The sequence below is a fragment of the Peromyscus leucopus genome, chromosome 18, assembly GCF_004664715.2.
Source record: "Peromyscus leucopus breed LL Stock chromosome 18, UCI_PerLeu_2.1, whole genome shotgun sequence".
Taxonomy (NCBI): domain Eukaryota; kingdom Metazoa; phylum Chordata; class Mammalia; order Rodentia; family Cricetidae; genus Peromyscus; species Peromyscus leucopus.
In genome coordinates this window covers 36,054,930-36,078,805 of record NC_051078.1, presented here as the reverse complement: position 1 = coordinate 36,078,805, position 23,876 = coordinate 36,054,930, and the positions used below count along the sequence as shown (strand labels likewise).

The 23,876-nt window shown below is 46.8% G+C and overlaps 2 protein-coding genes across 4 annotated transcripts in view; one reads left to right on the top strand and one right to left on the bottom strand.

Moving 5' to 3' along the window:
• Positions 1-4,224: 4,224 nt before the first annotated feature.
• Amdhd1 (amidohydrolase domain containing 1) lies at positions 4,225-19,989 on the bottom strand. Of its 2 annotated transcripts, none has more exons than XM_028880240.2 (9): positions 19,792-19,988; positions 18,336-18,442; positions 17,534-17,598; positions 14,909-15,186; positions 11,718-11,943; positions 7,333-7,457; positions 6,450-6,543; positions 5,562-5,722; positions 4,225-4,464 (listed from the first exon to the last, which is right to left on the bottom strand). In XM_028880240.2, exons 1-9 carry the CDS (start codon positions 19,926-19,928, stop codon positions 4,377-4,379), a joined length of 1,281 nt encoding a protein of 426 aa, XP_028736073.1. In that variant the 5' UTR covers positions 19,929-19,988; the 3' UTR covers positions 4,225-4,376. The 2 variants fall into 2 exon arrangements, with proteins under 2 accessions (XP_028736073.1, XP_037052712.1); XM_037196817.1 differs by lacking the exon at positions 4,225-4,464 and adding an exon at positions 4,501-5,224 and having other exon boundaries at positions 19,792-19,989.
• A 606-nt stretch (positions 19,990-20,595) lies between these two features.
• The window catches only part of Ccdc38 (coiled-coil domain containing 38), a 48,494-nt gene continuing 45,213 nt past the window's right edge, over positions 20,596-23,876 (top strand). The window contains exon 1 of one of the 2 annotated variants that reach the window (XM_037196816.1): positions 20,596-20,798. The gene's annotated coding sequence lies outside the window, so the exon portion shown is untranslated. The remainder of the gene's footprint in view (positions 20,799-23,876) is intronic. The other variant, XR_005089441.1, reaches the window with a different exon arrangement.

The following is a 23,876-nucleotide window of genomic DNA, read 5'->3' as shown; positions in this document are numbered from 1 at the left end:
GCTGTAAGCCTGTATTTAAGGCCTCTTCCCTCCTTCAATAAACGGCATTCAGCATTCTGCTGTGGCGAATAACTCGCTGTCTTTTGTCTCTGTTTTTTAATCCACAGCCCCACGGACATGGTGATCGGGTGGTGGTAATGCTAGCGCTACCACAACAGAGGCTGACGGGGAACAACGGTCATGTGACTTGATTGTCGGGGAGGCCTGGAGGAGGTGGTTGGACTGGCGTCCCAGCCGGTGGGAGTCAGAGAAGGGAGGAAAAGAAGACATTCAAGGCAGTATGAATTTCAGGAAATCACTCCTTTGGTTGGTCAATTTCCGTTTATTGTTTGTTTGTTTGTTTGAATTATTATTTGGCATGAAGTTGGAACGCTGGCTCAGCAGTTAAGAGTACTGGTTGTGCATGCAGAGGACCTGGCTCAGTTCCCAGCATCCACACGGCAGCTCACAACTGTTGGTAACTCCGGTTCGAAAGGATCCAATATCCCTTTATCACTTTACACACTCACCCACCGTGCACACAGTCAGGCAAAACACTCATTCACATAATCTAAAAATAAATGTTAAAAAATTTTTTTTGGATAAGATCTCATGTAGCCCAGGCTGGCCTTGAACTCACTGTGTAGCTGTGTTGTGCCCAGATCGTGACCCCCAGAGAGACCACCAAAGACGAGCATGCCGGAATGCAAAAGCAAGGTTTTAATTCTGGATATCCAAAAGCAATACAAGCCTAGGCAGGGACTTCGTCCAATACATTCAATGCAGTGGAGGCTGGAGGAAGCGCTCACCTGTCTGCAAGCTCAGTTTTTAAAGGGAAAAGTCACAAGGTTACATCATTTAGGGGTGCTAGTACAGGTACAATTCTGATTGGCTCGCTTCTAGGGACTTCTAGAAATTACTTCTAAGGGAGTGGTTGCCCGCCACCATTTCTCATTGGCTGCCCTCAGGTGGGGGCATTTCTGTGGTCAGTTACCCTGGAAACCAGGGAGAGGACATTCCGTAGTCTGGCAGGCATTACCTCATGACTATCATGTGACTCTGTACTTTTACACTTCCTGGTTTCTGGAATCTGAACTGACTGGTTTCAGTAACTAATGGCCTATTCCCAAAAAGAGAAATCTTAGGCCTTAATTTTAGGGTGAAAGCATTTTGGTCTTATTTCTAAGATGGCTCATTTTGGTCTCACAGCTGAAGCTGGCCCTCCTGTCGATTTATCTTTAGTGCTAGGATTACAGGCATGGGTGGATGAATTTCTAAATAAGTGGCAACTAGGATCTGAGTCTTTGCACTTCCAGCCTGGGCAGTAGGCCAGGTTAGAAAACAAATGATCATCGTAAAGTGTAGAAATACCGTGGGGGAAGTACTGGGAAGAACCAATCAGAAACCAGGGCACGGAAAGCATAACTCATGCTAACCGCACAGCTGGGGGGGGTGGGGGGGTGGGGGGTGGGGGGTGGGGTGGGGGGGGTGTGGAGGTGGGGGGTGGGATCTCTGAGCTCCCGAGAGTGTCTAAGGGCCAGGCTGGCACAGGGTGGTTTCCACCACGTGAGTTCCAGGTGACCTCCATAGCTTCTATAGAACCAACCAGAAAACATGTGACTTCATATTTCAAACTGTAAAATTTAGAGTAACTTCCCATCACGGTGGGGGTAGGGTGGGGTGGGGTGTGGGATGTTCTTGCTAAGAGACTGGCACTGCCTTTACCTTTCAATGGCTTATTCTTAGACCAAGAGTTGGACATCTCAGTTTCTGGTAAAACGAATCTAAATATCAAATTAGTATGTTTTACCAGTTTATTCTCTCTCTCTCTCTCTCTCTCTCTCTCTCTCTCTTTCTCTCTCTCTCTCTCCTCTCTCTCCTCTCTCTCCTCTCTCTCTTGGAACTCACTCAGTAGACCAAGCCAGTCTTGTACTCAGAGACCCGCCTGCCTCTACCTCCTGAGGACTTGTGGATTATTTTTTTTTTAAGGGAGCAAGCTTTTAAGGCTGTCTGGCATCGGCTTTACTTTCTAATGTCCGTCTTAGCCCTGGTAGGATCATAAATTCCCTGAAGGCAATGCCCAGCCTAGAATCAGAACTTCAGACAGAAAGGGAACAACCTCTACATTTTTTAATTCACGGTGACCAAAGCCTCGTGTGTGTCTTTGTTCAAATACCTTAGCTCGCCTGTCCTACACAGCACCCGGTGCACACATTCCACCTCAGAAGGGTGATACTGCCTCCCAAAGGCGAAGACTTCTTGGCAGGCAAAAAGTCAAACTGCATTGAACGACGATGACCCATACGTCTTTGCGGTTCCTCTTCTTTCTCCTTCCTGTGCTGTTTTGTTTTGTTTGTATTTGAGACAGGGTCTCACAATCCTCCTGCCTCCAGCAACCCCGTGCTAGAATTTTAGGTGTCTGTCACCCCCTGGCCCACAGGTGGGGGAGGGCTGTCTTTGAAAGGGGCTAAGGTGCCAGCCGGTGGTGACGCACACCTTTAATCCCAGCGTTTGGGAGGCAGAGGCAGGCGGATCTCTGTGAGTTCGAGGCCAGCCTGGTCTACAGAGTGAGTTCCAGGTCAGCCAAGGCTACACAGAGAAGCCCTGTCTCACAAAAAAGGGTGGGGGAAGTTGGGGAAACACTAAGGATTTTCTCCTGGGACTGTGGATAATTTAGAGGCCTTGGTTATAAAAGCCTGGATTTGGCCTCACCTAGTCTCTCTGTCTTCTGTGGGGTTGACGAAGCACTGGAGTTCTGAGGGTGGCTGATCTCCAGAGCTTGTACCACACCATTTGGAACTTGAACCAACACCACTGCGAGCTAAACAAATCTCTTCACTCCACAAGTAGCATGGCTCAGGTATATTATTCCAGCAGCCAAAACTGACTAATGCAGCATCCTGACTTGATTTCTGTTGAACGTTACAGCACCTCAGTAATTCAGGCTCTGAATACGATGGGGGTCTGGCAACTGATGTTTATTTGTAAAATCACTGCTTTGCAATAGGACAGTGTTTGATGATGTTGTGATTGCAAAGATCACGGAAACCTTTTACAAGTTTTCAAGTCAGGTGACGTAGCGTTAGACACACCAGTTTATACAAATAATCATTCACTCTGCAAATGAGTCTGTGATTTGTTCTTTGAACAGTTCAAAACACTCTGTAGACAATACTGCTGATCTACTTCCGGGGGCGGTCAGGAAGCAACAATGGTAACAACGGCAGATATTTACACAATAAAACATTTTCCATGGCTTTGTGCTATGAAAAAATTTTAAAGATTTTCTTTTAAAGCTACCTCATTGGTGTTGATTAAAATGCATTAGTCTAAGAGAGTTTCCATGTCTGTGCAAGATATCGAGTCTTGAACTCTGTGCCGAAGCTTCATTTCAAAGGCCCCCTCTGCCCCAGAAGGCCCTCACTGACCAGAAGGCATCTCAAAAGACAAACTCTCCTGAGAGATGGTTCTGTTTGCTTGTTAGGAAATGGTACCGTTGGCCTCAGTGGGCAGATCGCTTGCAGAAATAAAACAGAACTCTCAGGCCAAGTTTGTTTCTCCCACAGAGGCACTTCATCATGCTTACCCCAGAATACCTGCAGCCAGTCTTTGGGGAAACAACTCCACATTTCATCACAAGAGGTTTACCTGTGTGCACATCCAGGTACACATGCTTGAGTCGAATAAACTAACCCCTTGGGTTTTCAAGGGGACAGCAGAGTGCTGACGAACGAGGAGGCCGAAGTGACATGGACCGACCTGGCAAACCCCGGAAGCGCTTTAACTCACGTGGACTTAGTGGATACAGAGAAAGTGTCTTCTCATTCCTTCCAGATCTATCATTTTTGAAATGTATTTTTATCTTTCTACATTTAGCTATGTGGAGGTGTGCATGCGTGTGTGCGTGCCTGTGTGTGTGCGCACACACACACACACACACACACACACACGTGTGTGCGTATGATCAGGTACACACCACAGTGAGTATGTGGAGGTTACGTAGAGGTTATGTGGAGGTGTGCGTGCGTGCGTGCGTGCATGCGCGTGAGATCGGGTACACACCACAGTGAGTACGTGGAGGTCAGAGTGACTCTCAGGCATTCTCTCCTTCCACCAGCTGAGTCCCAGAGGCCGAACTCCGGTCACCAGGTTTGGTGACAGGAGACTTTGCCCACTAAGCCGACTCATTAGCCCAGACCTGTCACTTTTTTTTTTTTTTTTTTTTTTTTTAAGATTTATTTATTTATTTTGTATACAGCATATATGACTGCAGGCCAGAAGAGGGCACCAGATCTCATTACGGATGGTTGTGAGCCACCATCAGGATTGAACTCAGGACCTCTGGAAGAGCAGTCAATGCTCTTAACCTCTGAGCCATTTCTCCAGCCCCAGACCTGTCACTTTTTATAGATGACTCTTCCTTTAACTATAACATAGTCAATCAATTCATGATGGCCGCCGAACTGGTAAATCAAATGTTCCCACCTAGAAAGAAACCAAACAGCTGCTTCAGTGTATGTAAGTCAAAAGCATCACTGTGTCAGCACACGATGATTTAAAGTGAATTCTGTGTGCTCATGCGTGCGCGCGTGTGAGCATGTACGTTTGTGTATATGAGTACATGTAGGGTATGCCTGCTCACCTGTGTGGGTGCACATGAAGGCCAAGAGGTCACATCGGGTGTCTTCCTGAATCACTGCCCACCTTACTTTTGGAGGCAGGTCTGTCACTGAACCTGGAGTCCCTCGGTCTGACTAGACTGGCTGGGGGAGCCCCAGGGGTCCCCCATCTCTGTTTCCCCAGGCCCACCGTGCCAAGCCTGGTGTTTTTCGTGGGCACCGGGGCTAAACTTCAGGTCCTCATGCTCACACAGCCAGTGTTGTATGGACTGAGCCAGTTCTGCAGACCCTGAACTTGAAAAAACTGATTCATGAGTGGCACGTCCATAGTATCTTTGGTCGAAGGAGGCGATTCTTCCAGAAGGAGTACAATGATGGAGCTGCTCTCCTCTAGAGAACATGGGGCCCGAGGACTGGGACAGGCTCGTGAGAGTCAAAAGAGACATAACCTCGCCAGCATCTAGATTTAGACACTAGGAGCCAACTTGCAGCATGGGAGGCCCAGGTCGTAGACCTCGGGGGAGAATGAAGAACTCAGGAAGAGAGCAGCCGAGTGGAGGCGTTGAGAGCCGTTTGATTCCATGAGTCAGAGAAAGAATCAGTCAGAGCCAGAGTGACACACAGAGCTGCGAACGAGCAAAAGGTCGGGAGGTAAAGCACAAACTCAAACACACAGACCCGGGAACAAGTCCAAAGTCCAGGGAAACAGCAGGAGTCGGAGACCCGTGACAGACGCAAAGCCGGTGAAGAGACCTGAAGACTTGGTTTTCCGTGTAGTTGAGGAGCTCAAGGGAGACTTTCTGGTTGGAAGGGGGTAAAAATAGAGGGGGCTGGGTAGGGCGGAGGCTACACAGAGCCTGATACTAATACCAAGTGGGAAGGGATCTAAAACGTGCCTACATGGGCATCAAATAAGACAGCTAACAGTTACCACCGTTAGTACCAGCTTGGGAGGCCCCTCACCTGGATGCGTTGATGATGACGAGGTCGCCCTGCTTGCCAACTTCCAGAGATCCGTGTGTGCGGGATTTCCCCAGCGCATAAGCCGCATTGATGGTGGCAGCGGCCAAGGCCTCTGGCATGGACATTCTCATGTTCACACAGGCCAGGTGCATGACCATGGGCTAAGGCAAGAAGAGAAAGTATTGGAGGACAACGGAGCAGCCATTGCTAAATTGGGATGCTTCTCCGCAGAGTACAAGTAAAGACAGTTAAATGTGTGCCTGGAAAGAAAAGCTCAGAAATAGTTCCTGCTTAGTATGCAAAAGGCCCCAGGTTTTTATTCCACTCCCCTTCCTCCAAAAAGTGTATATATATATACATACATATATATACACACGTACATATGTATGTATATGTATATATGTATATATAAAATATATAGTGTGTTATATATTACACACATATAAGTTATATATATATCTAAGTTGCTATGGGAAAATGCAAATTTACACATAAGATTCTTAAACTTTATTATTGAATAGTACTGTGTAGTTAATATTCCGATTTTTCAAGATTCATTGCTGTGCAGGAAATTTGCCTGTACCTTTATCCTATAAATCCTCACTGTTTCTGTTACACCCCAGAGAAGGAAAACAGCTTATTACAAAACCCAAAGTCTCAAAGCTGAATCAGAAGATAATTCAAATCGAGATTTCTCTCTTCAGTCCTGGAGGCATTTGTGTGTGTAGAAAAATTCAATTAAACCACCGACTGTACCCTTTTCCTCCTTCTTCTCAGAGACATATTTTTTTTTGATTTTTAAATACATTTTCACAACTAATGAAAAATTTAAACATTTATCTGTTCCACGGTTTACTCTGTTTAGAAAAATACCTGGAAAGTAATTACCATTGAAAAACAGTATGCATTGGGGTTGAAATCACTGCCCAGGGCAACTATGACTCCCTCATCCAGCATCTTCCTGGCTCGAGGCTGCTTCAACCTAAGGGGAGGGGGGAAAGCTGTCAGTCTCCAGCTGGAACTTTTGTGTTATTATTATTTTAAGGTGTGTTGCTTTTGTTTATGTTGCATTTGTTTAACTCAGTGAGGCTGTGTGACTGGGCCTGTCTAAAACACCTGGTGGTCTCATAAAGCCCTGAATGGTCAATAGGGAGGCAGGAGAAAGGATAGGTGGGGCTGGCAGGCAGAGAGGATATATAGAAGGAGAATCTGGGATGAGAAAAAAAAAATCAAGGAACGAGAGAGGAAAGAGAAGGACATCAGGGGTCAGCCACCCAGCTACACAGCAAGCCACAGAGTAAGATTTACAGAAGTGAGAGAATGGGAAAAGCCCAGAGGCAAAGGTAGATGGGATGATTTAAGGAAAGCTGGCTAGAAACAAGCCAAGCTAAGGCTGGGCATTTATAATTAAGAATAAGCCTTTGTGTGTGATTTATTTGGGAGCTGGGTGGCGGGCCCCCCAGAAAAGTAAAAAAACAAACAACAACACTTTTGCAAGAACAAAGGGAACATTTCTAGAAGAGGAAAGAAAGCTCCAGGGCAAGTGGTGGGGTAGGAGAGAGCATTAGCTCCCCAACGTTGTATGGGTTTATCTATGGTTTGCACCTTTAGGACGATGACCTTATACCCTGTTGCTGCAGCTCTTGGCATCTAAGTTTCTACCATCAGCATCCTCGGGAGTTTGTGTGGACCGGTGCCTAGGCGCCCTGGACGTCTATGTCCTCACAACCTGTACTTGAAGGCCACGTGTCAGGGTGCGAAAGGTCCTTACCTCAGCATGTAGGCCGTGGTGGGCAGGAGGATGGCGGCACACCGGGCCGCAGCCATGGCGGCGATGCCTTCATCACTGACCTCCTCCAGGTGACTGATGGCCTGTGCTCCTAGTTCAGCCCCGAGCTAGGCAGGATGGGCAGAAAGGGAAAGGTTTACCGTACAACAGTTCAATACGTTGCCGTGACGCTGCTTCCCCAGCTCCGAGAAGGAGAATTCTTGTCAACTACTTCTGATGAGCACAGGTCCCCAGACAGATACAGGGTTTGTCATGGACAGCCATTTGAAAATTAGTGTGTTGCTAAAAACTAGTCTTAAAGTGGGGTATGGTGGCTCACATAGGTGATCCAAGCACTTGGAAGACTGAGGCAGGAGAATTGCCAGCCTAGGCTAGCTTTATAGTGAGTTCCAGGGCAGCCAACACAATAGAGACCTTGTTAAAAAAAAATTAATCTTAAACACAATTGGTATTTTCTGAATCTTAATTTCATGACTCTCAGGAATCAGAATAAAAACTGGGAATAATATTGGTAATAAAATCTAACTAGCATTCACAGAAACAACAAATATGGCTGTCTTGGAATGCCATCCACTCTGGGAGGAAAGTTCAGGTAAAATAAAAAGAACAAAAAACTTTAAATAATTTGAGGCTATCAACTTTAAAGTGGTTTTTTTCTCCAGAAGAAACATTGAGACTTGATTGCCAGAAACGACTCAGGAATGACTGAGTAATGACTGGGGAAACCTCAGAGTGGTCTCTCCTCAGTGTGGTCTGCCATATACTTTATTCCTGATGGGATGCGTTACACACACACACACACACACACACACACACACACACACACACAATTCCAAGCTGAGGACTGGCATGTTAAACAACCCAAGGGGAAGAATCCAGACTGTCATTTGCTGTTACACCATGGCCGTGAAAGGCTGTCATGTCCTAACCAGAGGGAGGGGCTGACCCCCTGAATCTGCAGTGTGCTCCTGTCTGAAGATGTCTGGGACAGATGATCTGGGAAGTCTGGTGGTCCTCAGGAAACTCCTTGGGTGGGTGGGGGTTCCTCTCTGACTTTGGAATCACCCTTGCTTTCCAAATTTGATCTACTTATTATGGGTATTGGGTTCTCGCAGTTTTATCTGCCAGTTGCTCTCTCTGACCAATAGTAACTCATTGACCACGCAGATCACATTCATTCAACAAACTCAGCAAACACATGCAAACATGTATCCCAGGCACTATACTAACCTCCAGAGATAGGGAGTTTCAAGTGGTGGGTGCAAGCTTAGCCATTGGGAGAAAAACAGGGTGAAGGCACAGTCTAACATTTAGGAGATTTGGGATGGGGTCCAAGAGAAGGGGCAGCTAAGGTGAAACATGGATGAGAGTCTGAATTATCCACATTAGAGAAACAGCATGTTCGAAGCATAGGATGTTAAAAGTAGTCTGTTGTGGTTGGTTCCTGACAGAGAGGCAGAGGAGGTGAAAAAATAGGAAAGAAATAAGGGGAGAGATAAGGAAGGTCCAGATCCTGGTACCCACGTACCAAGGTCAGAATTTATACTAAGAGCAAAATTCTAAGCCTTGTCTTAGTTGGGGTTACTATTGCTGTGATAAAACACCATGACCAAAGCAAACTGGGAGGGGGCGGTAATGTGGCTTGTACTTCTACATCACTGTTCATCACCAAAGGAAGTCAGGACAGGATCTCAGTGCAGAAACCTGGAGGCAGGAGCTGATGCAGAGGTCATGGAGGGGTGCTGCTTACTGGCTGGCTCATCATGGCTTGCTCAGCCTGCTTTCTTATAGAACCCAGGACTACCAACCCAGAGATGGTACCACGATGGGCTAGGCCCTCCCCCATCAATCATTATTTAAGAAAATGCTCTGCAGTTGATCTTATGGAGGCTTTTTCTCAACTGAGGTTCCCTCCTTTCAGATGACTCTAGCTTGTGTCAAGTTGACATAAGACTAGCCACCCCCACTAACCCCTAGTCAATTTGACCCACAAATATGACTGTGAAGTCATAACCTTCCCTTTCTTGTTCATCCCAGAGATCACACACTAATACGAACATTATAAAGTCCAATTTTTAGAAGCCCCACAGTCTTTACAACTTCCAACATTCAAAGCCTGTAAGAGGGGAAGGATGGACTGCCCAGGGGAAGTGGGTCAGAAGGCTGAGTTAAAATGGAGTCAAGAATGAAGGGCAAGTGAGCAGGGCAGAAATCCTAGTAGGCTGCTGGAGGTTTGTGCCACCCAGTAACGTAAGAGATAGGGACATAGAGATTCATGGGAATAGAACTGGGCAGACTTGGTGATTGGCTGACAGAGTCGGGGGAGGGAGGATTCTGATTGGTGCCCACGTTTTTGACATAGCCGACAGACAAAGGATGGTGGTGTTCATGGAGGCATGAGACATGAGCCAAGGTTTGAAAATGACATTAAGACAGCAAGTCAGATCCATTGAACTTGAGACCCAGGTGGACCATCTGCACCTGTTTATGTCTCTCTCAAGGGTGGTTGTTTCATTCAGCTCTAAGTTTACAGGATAAACACCTAGACACAGCTGGACATGACGGCACACCTTTAATCCCGGCACTGGGGAGGCAGAAGCAGGTGGAGCTCTATGAATGTGGGTGACACTGTCCCATAGAGGCGGGGCTTAGGTCGAATAAAAAAGGAAAAAGCAAGTGGGTTCCCTATTGCTGAAGTTTTCTCCAGTCCTGCCTTGCCCACAGTCAGGACAAATCTCTGTCACCCGCCAGTCCCATAGCCGCTCAGACCCAACCAAGTAAACACAGAGACTTATATTGCTTACAAACTGCATGGCCATGGCAGGCTTCTTGCTAACTTCTTATATCTTAAGTTAACCCATTTCTATTAGTCTATAAGTTGCCACGTGGCTCGTGGCTTACCAGTATCTTACATGTTGGTACTCATGGCGGTGGCTGGCAGCATCTCTCTGCCTCAGCCTTCCACTTCCCAGAATTCTCTTCTCTCCTTGTCCTGCCTATACATCCTGCCTGGCTACTGGCCAATCGGCACTTTATCTATCAATCATCCACAGCAGTTCCCAGCATTCCTCTGCTTCCTGACTGTGACAATAAGGTGACATCTGCCTCACGCTCCCACCCCCACATCTTCCCCACCATAACAGACCGTGTCCCTAAACCATGAGACAAAATAAGCCCTCCCTTGTAAAGCTCTTCAGCTGGCTATTTGTCATGTGACAGGAAAGTAGCTAATTCACGTGCCAACCGGAACATGCCATGGATTTAGCAAATGACATCACAGGGATGCTTCTCTTCACTGTGTCCATAATAAACGTCACAGGAGACGATAAAAGAAATAACCAGGCTAGGGGCAGCACAGTGCTCAAGCACCTGCTTAGCAAGCGCAGGGCAACAGCCACCACGGGAAACGATGGGCAGACAGAAATAAGTTGTGTGTGCCCAAGCCTGTGTGTAGATACGAATGCACATGTGCCTGTGTGGACCCTTCCGTGTGGGTATGTCTGTGTGTGCAAGTGTGTGTGTGGATGTATGTGTGTCTGTGTGTGCCCTGTGTGTCTGTCTGTGTGTTTGTATGTGTCTGTGTCTATGTGTATGGCTTATGTGCATGTCTCTGTGTGAGAGAGTGTCTGTGTGTGCATGTATGTGTATGAGTGTCTCTGTGTGTATCTGTTGTGAATGTGTATAAATGTGCGTGTGTGTTTGTCTCTGTGCCTATGTGTGTGTGTGCCTGTGTGGCAACCTCAAGCATTGTTTCTCAGGTACTGACCACCTGTTGGTCTGTCCGTCCTTCCTTTTCTCTCTTTTTCACAGAGCTTTTTTTTTTTTTTTTTAAGATTTATTTATTTGTGTACAGTATTCTGCCTGCATGTGTCCCTGCAGGCCAGAAGAGGGCACCAGATCTCATTACAGGAGGTTGTGAGCCATCTTGTGGTTGCTGGGAATTGAACTCAGGTCCTCTGGAAGAGCAGCCGGTGCTCTTAACCTCTGAGCCATCTCTCCAAGCCTTGTTTTTGTTTTGTTTGCAGGTCTGGAATTCACCAAGTACTCTAGTCTAGAGACCCGGATCTGCTTATCTCTCTCCCTCTCCACGGTTGGGATTAGAAGCACATACCACCATGCCTAGACTGCCTTACATGGGTCTTGGGAATCAGCCCTGAGTCTTTGTACTTCCAAGGCCAGCATTTTACTGAAGGAGCCATCCCCCGGTTCCTCAAGAAAGTTCCTACAGAGGTCAGGGGTCCCCAGGCTCAGCCAGACCAGAAACTGCCCATTCTCTACCTTTTCAGAAGGGCACTCCTAACTCTGACCAAATGGGTCACGTATTCTGCAGCATCAGTGTGCAGGAAAGAGCCAACTGTCAGCCATACCTCGGCAGCCTTCATCGGGTGGAGCTCATCCCCGTGGAAGTTGATCTGTAACCCCATCTTTTTCCCACCTTCAAGAATCCTTCTGGTGGTATCCAGATCAAAGACACCTTTCTCACAGAACACATCTATGTTGTCAACGTGAAGTTCCCCGTTTTCTCTGAGTTCTCTCAGCCTTGGTAGGTGGTTACTGATGATGTCATCAGCGGCTTCAATGGCGGTTTTTCCTCTAGTGGGAAGAAATGAGATAATCGTGGGCATATTCTTTATATATGTTTTTATTTATTTAAATATATATATTCTTTAACATGCATATTCTTTAATTTCATATGTAATGCACTGCTTAATACATGTATTTATTATGTGCACTATATATACATTAAAGACTATATATAGTTTAATAAAGGAAGAATAATAAACAGTATAGGCAAGTGAGCTTAGGCTTCAGAAAGGAAGAGGAAAAGTCCAGAAAAGAAGCCAGAGCATTCAGCAGTTGTACCATGCTCACACAGCAGGGGTGGTGACGAATGAGGCTTCCATTTGAAAGACCTTGTTATACATAATACGCAGAGATATAAACTGCTCAGCCTCACGAGGCTGTGTGGCCTTCGGGGATGCCAGCAAGGCTGAATTTCTCTCTCAAGGACACTAGAGGACCCTCTGAGCCCCAGCTGTCATACTTCCTCTTTTCTTTTTCTTCTCTATTCTCAAGTATTCCTGGAGCCTTCACCTAGGCATCCTGCCTCACTAACAGGAGTGGGGCAGGGGGCAGAAAGTCTTGAAACGCTCTGTAGAACTTGGGAGTTGTAGCTGGGCAGTGATGGCACAGGCCTTTAATCCCAGCACTCAGGAGGCAGAGGCAGGCGGATCTCTGTGAGTTCGAGACCAGCCTGGTCTACAGAGTGAGTTCCAGGAAAGGTGCAAAACTACACAGAGAAACCGTGTCTTGAAAAACAAAAACAAAAAAAACCTCCAGCCCTGTATTTGGCACGGTGGTTCTCACGCAGCAAAACACGCAGGTGGACCAGCAGAGGTCAAGAAGCAGGGTATTTACATAAGCTATTCCTACTTCTCACAGCCGTGACATAGAGCAAGGGGTAGACAATCCTTTATGGCATGTGTGCTGTTCATGTTTGAAACAGTTAAGAAACACCCTTTAAAAATGGCCTAGCTAACAGTTAAGCTGCATTTAAACTCAGGTTTCAATACTTAGAAAATTAAGAAGCAGGCTGTCTCACACTTGACACTCCACTTGAAACTATCTACAACGTTCTACAGACAGGCTCTTTCAAAAGTCTCAGTTCAAACTTCAGTAATTTCAAAAATAGAAATGCTAAAAGTTTAAAACAAGGATAACTGGAAATAACAAGTATTTTTATTTCTTTCCTGCATGATCGGGAATTTTTTTTTTTTTTTTGAGACAAAAATCTCACAATGTAGCTCTGGCTGGCCTGAAACTTCCTGTGTAGACCAGGCTAGCCTCAAACTCACAGAGATCAGCCAGCTTCTGCCTTCTGGGTGCTGGCATTAAAGGCATGCAACCATCATGCCTCGGGTGTGTTTTTAATACAAAACGTTAGTGTTACTTTTTTGGTTCTTCTGATTGAAGATCGTAAGTGAATATCAATATTAGCAATTACGTTCCTATAAGACACAGTGCCATAGTGATTCTCAGTATACTGTATTCCTTCAAACCACTCCAAAAAAGATTTGAAGGCTTTCCTCCACAAAGAGTGGTAAGTGAAGTCATGCATGTTAGTGTGATTCAGCCACTTCACAATGTATGTGCATTTCCAAACTGCATCTTGTATATACACAGGTGTTTTTTTTTGTTGTTGTTGTTGTTTTTCGACAGTTTCTCTGTGTAGCTTTGCGCTTTTCCTGAACTCACTTGTAGTCCAGCTGCTGAACTCACAGAGATCCCTGCTCTGCTCCGAGTGCTGGATTAAAGCGTGTCACACCAGCAAATACACAGTTTTAAATAATCAAATAATAGTTTGAAGTTCATAAAAGCAAAAAAAAGCTAAAAATGAATTGAAGTGATTGAAGTTTAGATACTGTTTGTAACATAAGTCTATGGTGGGTGTATGTTCCAGTCATCAAGATGTAGACTGGGCAAAGAGTATGGAGACAACCACTCTGCGACCTTTGAGACCAGGACCTTGTACCTTCCTGTCTGGAAGTTCCGGGCTAGAAAGGAACTGAACAGCTAGGCTATAAGAGACAGAGTTCTCTTTATAAAGCCAAGTAGCAGAGATTCTTCAGATAAAGGTAGAGGCTAGAGAGAGATCACATTAATAAAATGAAAATATTTGCTATGGAGTAAACAGATTAATGAAAGCCCTCCTGCAGACACCGAGACGACACACTTTGGTCTCCTAGAGGAAATAACTAGTGATTTTTTCGCTGGGTGGTAGCGCACGCCTTCAATCCCAGCAGTTGGGAGGCAGAGGCAGGTGGATCTCTGTGAGTTTGAGGCCAGCCTGTGCTACAGAGCAAGTTCCGGGACAGGCACCAAAACTACACAGAGAAACCCTGTCTGAGAAAGAAAGAAAGAAAGAAAGAGAAGGAAGGAAGGAAGGAGGAGGAAGGAAGGAAGGAAGGAAGGAAGGAAGGAAGGAAGGAAGAGAAAGAAAGAAAGAAAGAAAAGGAAGAAAGAAAGAAAGAAAGAAAGAAAGAAAGAAAGAAAGAAAGAAAGAGGGAGGGAGGGAGGGAGGAAGAAAAAGAAATAAATAAAAAGAAAAAAATAACTAGTGATTTTTACAGTGGTTTAAGCTAATTGATTATCCTGGGAAATTATTTGAATTAGTAGCGATAATTGGAAAGGACTCGCAAGGGGCCATTCTTTATACTAATGAAAAGAAGGCTTGAAGCATTTTCTCCGTTTTCAACCTTAAGGGACTAAGAAAACTGAAGAGGTTATTGGACCCCCTTCCTCAAACCACCTGAGCACCACGACCTTTAGAAACAGAACATCTCGGGGTTGGGGATTTAGCTCAGTGGTAGAGTGCTTGAAGGCCCTGGGTTCGATCCTCAGCTCAGGAAAAAAAAAAAAAAAAAACATCTCCCAGAAGCTTCTCCCGATGGTCTCCGGGCAAGAGATGAAGTGCGAGAGCCCCTCCACCCTCCAGAGAACACAGCCCTGGCTCCGTTCCCAACGCCCGAGTGACAGCTGCGCCCCACCCGGAGATTACTTGGGGACCGAGTGAGCCCCGCAGTACGTGGCCGAGAGGCCGAGGTGCAGCTCCCGCCGGGCGCGCTCGATGACGCGCAGCATCTTGAGCTCCGTGTCCAGGTCGAGGCCGTAGCCGCTCTTGCACTCCACCAGGGTGGAGCCGGCCCTCTGCATGCACTGCAGCCGCCGCCGGAAGGAGCGGAACAATTCCTCCTCGGAGGCGTGGCGCGTGTGCTCCACCGTAAAGTTGATCCCGCCTCCGGCCTGGTGAATGTCCATGTACGTGGCCCCTGCCAACTGAACCAAGGCATGGCTCACTCAGGGAGGGTACAGAGTAGCTCTACAGAACCTACCTCCGGGGGTGACAGTAGACGATGATGAAGAAGGGGTTCAGCAGGAAAGAGCAAGCGCGCTGTTGCAGAAGACTGGGGTTCGGTTCCCAGCATCCACGTGGCCGCGCACACACATCAGCTGTCACTCTTGGGGACTCTGATTGACTCTCTCTCTCTCTCTCTCTCTCTCTCTCTCTCTCTCTCTCTCTCTCTCTCTCTCTCTCTCTCTCTCTCTCTCCCTCCTCCCTCCCTCCCTCCCTCTCCCTCTCTCTCTCACACACACACTTAAAAATAAAGCTTAATAAAATCAACTTTACAAGCCGGTTAAGAAGCAGCGAGGCATGGTACAGGCAGGGGGGTCAGCCTGGGCGACAAGAGACCCTATTTCAATCAATCAATCAGTTTAAGAAGCGATAGGGCACAGGCACTAACAGCCCGATCAGAAAGGGGCACGTAGTCCTTAAAGACGCCCCCCCCCCCGGCGTGTGCAGAAGGGAGTCCCAAAAAGTACTTGAGAGGTAGAGATGGGTGATGTGGTGGGCGGGCAAATGGACACCCGAAGGCAGTAACAACTAACTGTCACTCAGCTCTAGGAGTATTTCAGTGCTCTAACGGTGAAGTTGGTCCTGGTGCAAAACCAGCCAACTCTCAGCTCGGTCTCCATCCCTCAGCACGGTCGAGAAAGCAAAGCTTAGGGGCTTGTGCAGATCTCTACCAACCGAGGCCAAGGGCTGGGCACCAGAGTCGGAGCCTAATTTCTGTCACTCAAGCAAATAAAGAGGATGTGTCTACAATCCCTGTACCCCACTAGTTATCTGGGCTGTAGGAAGAGTGTCCACACAAAGCATGCACCTGGGACGCCACCCTCAGATCGTCTACGCCCCCCCCTCCCCAGACTTCAGTTTCTCCATCATCTCAGGATTGGACCACAATCTCCAAGGTGGCTTTTAGCTCTGAAATTCAGTCCAATAATAAAATTGCCTTAAAAGCAGTTCCAGTTTGTTGAGGAAGGTAGGTGGTAGCTGAAGAAAAGGATTCTTCTGTTTTCCAAAATAATTTGTCATGGTTGGACTGAGTTGGGTTTTTTTCCCCCTTAACAATGTGATAATGGCTCCATTTAGGAGCTAGCTATGGCTCCTGTAACTAATACAACTACATTTTATGTTCTTCGTAAGTCTCATTTTTTTCTGAGAGAGAGAGAGAGAGAGAGAGAGAGAGAGAGAGAGAGAGAGAGAGAGAATAATGTAAGACTGTTTGATTTTAATAGTAATATATTTTTCCACCAGGAGGTGGTGGCACACCCCTTTAATCCCAGCACTCGGGAGGCAGAGTAAGGTGGATCTCTGTGAGTTCGAGGCCAGCCTGGTCTACAGAGCGAGTTCCAGGACAGGCTCCACAGCTACACAGAGAAACCTTGTCTCGAAACTGCCCCCCCCCCCAAAAAAAATTCCAAGTTTATCTGCAGCAAACAGTGATTTTTTTTCAAACTATTTCTTGAAACTCGTTCAAAATTGCAAATAATGATTTAGAATACAGGAAGGGGGTGGAGAATCAGCCACCACGTTACTGAGCTCTGTTCTGAAAAACAGTCCATAGCTGAAAACCTTCCGACGCTCCTTCTCTTAAAGTGGTTGCAGACAAGGAAAGACATCCATTAAAAAGATATACAGCAAGACTAGATAGTTATAATTTCCTTAGTTATGATAAAAGATAAGTTAGATATAAAACCTTAGACTCACAAATATAGGATAGATAGGATATCTTCTTTAATTTTGCCAAATACAAATAGACTAGATATTGTAACTGTAATTCTTGCTTGATAATTGCTCTGTTATATGTAATTTTACTATGTGAAAGTTAAAACCTTCCTTTTTGAAAAAAAAAGGGGGGGGAGTGCTGTGGATATCACTCTGTATAAATAAAATGCTGATTGGCCAGTAGCCAGGCAGGAAGTATAGGCGGGACAAACAGAGAAGAGAATTCTGGGAACAGGAAGGCTGAGTCAGGAGTCGCCAGGCAGACACAGAGGAAGCGAGATGTAAAAATACCCGTAAGCCACGAGCCATGTGGCAACTTATAGATTAATAGAAATGGGTTAATTAAGATATAAGAACAGATAGCAAGAAGCCTGTCACGGCCATACAGTTTAATAAGTAATGTAAGTCTCTGTGTGTTTACTTGGGTTCAAGCAGCTGGCTGCAGGGTTGCAGGAGCTGAACAGAACCAGGAAAACTTTAGCTACACCTATTCATCATTAGAAGGGACACCCTGCCTGAGCTTTGTTGAGTTGCTGGCCTTCAGTCTGCAGTTACCTTCATTGCAAACTCGTGGACTCTCTCACCAGCCCACACGGGATGTGTATGCGCATCCACCAAACCTGCAACCAGAGTTGAGAAACGGAAGGCGCTTAGACGGTGCCTGACCCACAGTATCCGGTGCTCTGAGCGCATGGTGGGAGCCGCCCCGCTTGGAGAAGGTGTGAGCACAAGACTTTGAGCAGTTCCCTCTACGCGGCTGGTCCAGAAAGTTCTGACACAGGAGAGTCACTCAGCACCACACAAATGTCCCTCAGAGAGATCCAGCTTGGTTGTTCAGTAACTGTGCCCTCCCCAAAGAAACCTTAGAGCTAGGATGGCAAAACTATTAACTGAGCAAAACTGAGACCACAGACTAGAAAATACACACTCGGCTACTTTGAGAAGGAACTGTCAGGAAGGTACAAGCAGCTTCAAGAAAGAAATAAAGAGGGGCTGGAGAGATGGCTCAGTGGTTAAGAGCACTGGCTGCTCTTCCAGAGGTCCTGAGTTCAATTCCCAGCAACAACATGGTGGCTCACAACATCAATAATGAGATCTGGCACCCTCTTCTGGCCTGCAGGCTTACTGTATACATAATAAATAAATAAATCTTAAGAAAAAAAAGAAAGAAAGAGATCTGTAGTCACTTTACAAGGATGTCACATTGGCAAGGCAGAACTTCAATACCTGGAGCCCCAGGTACTTTGGAACACTGAGGTTAAGACTCCTTTTAAAACAAACCGACTGCCTTCCTCTTCACTGCCCTAGAGCCACCGTTAAATTGTTGTCCGAGTTTTAAGAAACAGAGCGTCAGTACCTGGTAAGACGCATTTCCCAGAGCAATCAATTCTTTCTTCAAAGGTGTCTCCAGAAAACTGTCTTTGGATAGCGTCAGCAGGGCCGATAGCTTTTATAAACCCATCACTGGAAAAACAAACAAACAAACAAACAAGAAGAAATAGTTACTAAGTTTGGGGAAATTTTTCTGAAAACTCTGACGAATGATTTGAACGAGCTTTTGGATGCCCTGGAGTTAGCCAACCCTTACTGGGTTTTTAGGAAAGAGATGGTGGCGATAGAGAAGACGAAAGTCAAACCATGTGTAGAAGAGGTTGCTAGTTTCTTCTCTAAGATCAGCGTTCCACTTCCCCACAGGACTAGATCCCTAAATGATGCCTGAACACACAGCTCCTCTGCTGTCAGAGGCATGCCCAGTTGGCATGAAGCTGAGTTAACCAGGCGCCACAGGGCAAAGAGTTTGACAAGGGGCCCTGCAGGGAGCGGACTGTTGAAGCCCATGGCTTTGATGCTTCCGGAATGCTGTTGTGTTTTAGTGAGGGAGATTTCTGTCTGCATCAGCTTGTGTAGGAGGATTCTGAGAGTACAGAGCTCTCTTCCCAACTGCATTAACCACAGGGCTCTCCACCTTCTAAGAATGTGGGCTGCCACTCAGTGGTAGGTTCCTGGTGTCATGTTTGAACAAAACACACATCCAATAACATAGTTTCTTAAAGGAAGCTAGAAATCATCTTCCAAAGGGGTTAGGTTTTTGTTGTTATTGCCCCTTTAGTGGCAGTTGAACATTCTTAGCTGAATTTTGAGATTTCACCATTCACTACTAAGTGGGGGGGGGGGAAAGCATTACAAAATAATACACATCCATCCCTTCTCTTCAGACGGTGTGGGTATTTGTGTGTTTTTAATTTCAGAAAAGAACTGAAAAACAAAGCATCTAAACTACGTGTTAGCATGAATTCCCTAATGCAGGGTTTGATTGATTTTGCAGGTCAGCTGGTGTGTGTGTGTGTGTGTGTGTGTGTGTGTGTGTGTGTGTGTGTGTGTGTTGATACAGGGTCTCATTGGCTGTCATGGAACTCACTTTGTAAATCAGGCTGGCTTTGAAAACCACCTGCCTCTGCCTCCAGAGTGCTGGTATTAAAGGGATGAGCCACCATGCCTGACAACATAATGCACACCGCAGGTGCTTTTTGAACGAAGAAAAAAAAAAGGGAAGGATGTGATGTTACTGTTATTTAAAAGTATTTTTTAGTTCTTATTTTTTGAGACAGGGTCTCCTGTGCAAACTCTACATGCCGCCAAGGATGGCCTTGGACTACTGACCTCTCCTTTTGTATCCTGAGTGCTGAGATTGCAGACCTGGTGTCATCGATGATCACCGCGATGAAAGACGCTCTGAAGGTGTTTTGTTGGGAGAAAGAGCTTCTAGCTCCGGTACCCCCCACCCCAACCCCACCTTGTCCCTGGCTACTCACGTGCCCACCACCAGGCTGGCGCCCTCCAGCACCGCCAGGCTGCGCAGCGCCGGCCCGGCCAGGTAGCGCTCGCCGCGGGCGCACACCAGCACCACTTGCTGCGCGTTCTCCAGCAGGAGGCGGTGGCTGTTCGCCATGGTCGTCCTAGCTGCTGGCGGGATGCAGAGGACGGTAGAGTCCCGGGTGGCCTGGGGCTCCCGGGAGGGGAGGGGCGGGGCTCCGGGGGGGGGGGCGGGGCTCCCGGGAGGGGCGGGGCCGCGCGGGGAGGGGCGGGGCCGCGCGGGGCGGGGCGGGAGCTGGCTAGCAAGAGCAGTGCCAACAAGAACCGCTCTTTGCAATAAACTCGACTGTGGACGCCAGTCCTGCCCGGTCTCCTTTTCAGGTTTTAGGTAAAGGAGGTGAGGATTATAGCCACCACCACTCCCAACCCCTAACTTTTGGATCAAATAAAATTTCTGAAATGTAGCCACTGAAATCAAGTGGGACTAGGTAGATGCCACGGCCAAGCGAAGTGTAGTCCTTAGCGCGCGCACAGCGGACGCCAGTGGAGAGGGATCTCTGCCCGGGGGACCAGAGGTGGGGGCCTGGGATGGAGACTTAGGAGGGGGCTCTGCGCGCGCAGAGTGTGTGTGTGTGTGTGTGTGTGTGTGTGTGTGTGTGTGTGTGTGTGTGTGTGTTACTGAAAGAAAGATGCACAGAGACAGAGTCACGCTGTTCCGCGGGAGCATGGGCCCGAACCTGCGGTGGAGGCGCAGGAGCAGGGGAGGGTGGGAGAGCTGTGCCGCGAGGCGGCAGGGGCACGGGGCGGAGGGCTGCGGGTGCCGCGCACTGTTCGGTTGGTCAGCTCGACTCTAGGGTCCTGCTACCAGGCGGTCCCCAGGATGAAGCGGACCTGGGGCAGGGAAGGATGGAGCTGAGACGCGGGGTCTCGATTTGGTGCCACTGTCTGCTTTGCCCCTACCGCCTTCCTGAAGGATAGGTCTCCACTGTGGTCCAAACTCCTTGAGGTAAAATCGGATTCGATCTGGGTGTCCACCGCTACCCCCACCCCACCCGAGTCTAGTAACCTCTACACACCGTGTGCGCTCCAGGTTGTAGACAGCATCCAGTTTGTTTAAGAAAGGCTGGCAGGCACCAGGATTTGTTCAGATTCATTTTTAAAATATTTTTGAGATTATAATGACATCATTTCCCCCTTCCCTTCCTTCCTTCCAAACCTCCCATGTAACCCCCTTGTTCTCTTTCAAATTCATGACTTCTTTTATCTTGTTACATATACATATATATGTTGTGTGTGTATTCCTAAATACATAACTACAACCTGCTCAGTCTATATAATGTTACTTGTTTGTATATGTTTGGGGAGCTTTTTTTGAGACAAAGTCTCACACTATGTAGCCCTGGCTGTCCTGGAGCTCTCTGTGTAGACTTTAACTCAGAAATCCAACTGTCTCTGGCCACCTCTCTCTCTCTCTCTCTCTCTCTCTCTCTCTCTCTCTCTCTCTCTCTCTCTCTCACACACACACACACACACACACACACACACACACACACCAGTGCTGGTATTAAAGGCATATATCACCAGCCTTATTTTATTTGGTTTCTATGGTACATTTCATGCAAAGACAGGAACATTACTTTTGCTGACCAGCAAATACTACAGTAGAATGTGTGTGTGTGTGTGTGTGTGTGTGTGTGTGTGTGTGTTGGGGGGGTGGTGGTAACATAAAACTATGCCATGAAAATAGGCTTATTCTGCAAAAACCCAAAACCCAAAGGTTAATTGTGGGTCACTTGAAAACCATTGTAAAACAGACAGCAAAATGTCTTTAGATGAGCAGATTAGAAACAAATATCTTTTTTAAAATTATTTTTAGAGGAAACAAATATTTTTAGCGGCACTCCATGTCCTATAAGAAAAGAGAGATGGGGGTGGATAAAAAACAGAAGAGGCTGGCGTGGTGGCGCAGTTTAATAGCATCGAGCAGAGGCAGGCGATCTTGTGAGTTCGAGGCAGCCTGGGCTACCAGTGAGTTCCAGGAAAGCGCAAGCTACACAGAGAAACCGTCTCGAAAAAAAAAAAAAAAAAAAAAAAAAAAACAGAAAGAAGTTAGACAATGTGAGTGAGAGACACAAAGACTACTCACAAAGTAGAAACAACCACAAATATTCGTGATGGAGAGACTGAGAGAGAGAGAGAGAGAGAGAGAGAGAGAGAGAGAGATTAGCCAGGGGTGGTGGCTCACACCTTCAACCCCAGCACTCTGAAGGCAGAGGCAGGCAGAACTCTGTGAGTTTGAGAACAGCCTGGTCTACAGAGTGAGACACTGTCTAAAAAAGAAAAAAAGAAAGAAAGAAAGGGGGAAGAAGGAAAAAATAGAAATCGTGGAGGAGAGAAACACAGTCACTTGTGCATAGAGAAGTATCGACTTTTTATATTATAATATTTCTGCCAAGCCGTCACATTTGGCAGGCGAACGCACCGTGCCAGATTTAGGTGACCACAGGAATAAAGGAAGGGTTCCAACTGGGGTTCCACAAATGTGTCTTACTCCTCGTGCTTCTGTTCTTTCTCATCTGAGCTGACCTCAGGACATCTTTGTGAAATTTCCCCAAGGCACAGCTTTCTTAGCCTTATATAGGCATAGTTGTTTCTATTTTGTGGATTCGTTTGACCTTCCGATAAAAGATAAAATGTCCGTCACTCGGGCCAATGCTCATGAATAAATAAGTTGTGGACATTCCCATTGTCCTTAGTTTATTTTAATGCTATTTTAGGGCAGTGCCAGCAGAGGGAGTCAGGTCCGCTTTAAACACCATTTTAAACTACTTTAAAGCACCAAAAAAAAAAAAAAAAAAAAAAAAAAAAAAAGTTAGTGCTAAGCAGCGGCCCACAGCACTGGCTTTACGAAGCTGCGCTCACAGGGGGACTCGCTTCCACTTGACCCTTGGCCTTTAGTTATGTTTTTCAGTTTTCCCAAAGGGGCTATCAGAAATGTCAACAGAAAAGTCCACACGAAAGCAGCAAGTCTGACGCCAGCGTGGTGAAGAGGTCAAGTTGACAGGCATTTCCTCACCCTTCTGCTGGGTTCTGACCTCGTTAAAAGAGGCGGGCCACAGAGCAGGCCAAGGACCCAGGGGTCCCTGGCTTCTAGGTAAACAGCACGCTGCTGGCTCAGATATATCCACACCGTCCGAGGCCACAGTTCACAGCCTCTCCTCCTAGTATTTGTCCGAGGTGGGTGGGGAGAAAACTGGAAAGGTATCGGGTCAGGGAGAATTGGTCTGATCCTTAGATGGATGTGGGAGATGGATATGTGCACACACACACACACACACACACACACACACACACGGTGTGCACATATATGTGTATATATTTATATATGGTTTAAAATATATATTTTAATATATGTAATATATATTTAATCTCCCACCAAGGGGATCTGAAAATTCATTTTCACTGGGTTATAGGTATAGGGTTCCGAAAGCTGAATACAAATTGCTCACAGCAGTGAGGGTCAGGAGTGCTCTGGTTACCTGTATTTAAAATTAGTCTAGAACTCTATGATTGAGCCTATGAAACTAACTCTTACTTTCTGAGAGTCTTAACAGTAGAGAATCTGCTCCTGGATTTGCACTGCCAGTCCAGTGAGGTTTCAGTCACTGTCACTCAAGGCGTCTTACAAAGGCCTGTTGGATATGTAAAAATCCCCCAGTGGTGAGTGACTCCACCCATGCTTTCAGTCAGGTCAAGCCAAATTAATAAATCCAGGTTTAACCTGAGCAAAACATTCCCGGGTGGTCCCCGGAACGGGGAGAAGCCACGAGGAGAACTGTAAAGGGGAGGTCTGTGGGCCAGACCTTAAATACCCTCCAGGGCTGGAGTCACTGCTTGGCGGATCTCTTTAGGCAGGGTCTGGAGAGGGCAGCTCCAGGGGAGATCCCCAACATCCCAACCTTCTCAGGTATTTATGGACACTGGTTCAAGTCTGGCTGCTTCCTGTTGGCAAGGGTCCACATGGGGAGGGGGAAGCCAGGAGTCAGTGGGCTCACACTCAGTGGGAGATGTGGGTGAAGAAGCA

What these genes read in the sequence shown, in the direction of transcription:
- Amdhd1 (XM_028880240.2), bottom strand. Translation starts at nt 19,928, where the DNA reads ATGGCGAACAGCCACCGCCTCCTGCTGGAGAACGCGCAGCAAGTGGTG. An exon ending in ACCCGATGAAGGCTGCCGAG is followed by an intron (nt 7,458 to 11,717) that starts GTATGGCTGACA and finishes CATCCTGCCTAG; the next exon opens with CTCGGGGCTGAACTAGGAGC. An exon ending in ACCACGGCCTACATGCTGAG is followed by an intron (nt 6,544 to 7,332) that starts GTAAGGACCTTT and finishes CCCTCCCCTTAG; the next exon opens with GTTGAAGCAGCCTCGAGCCA.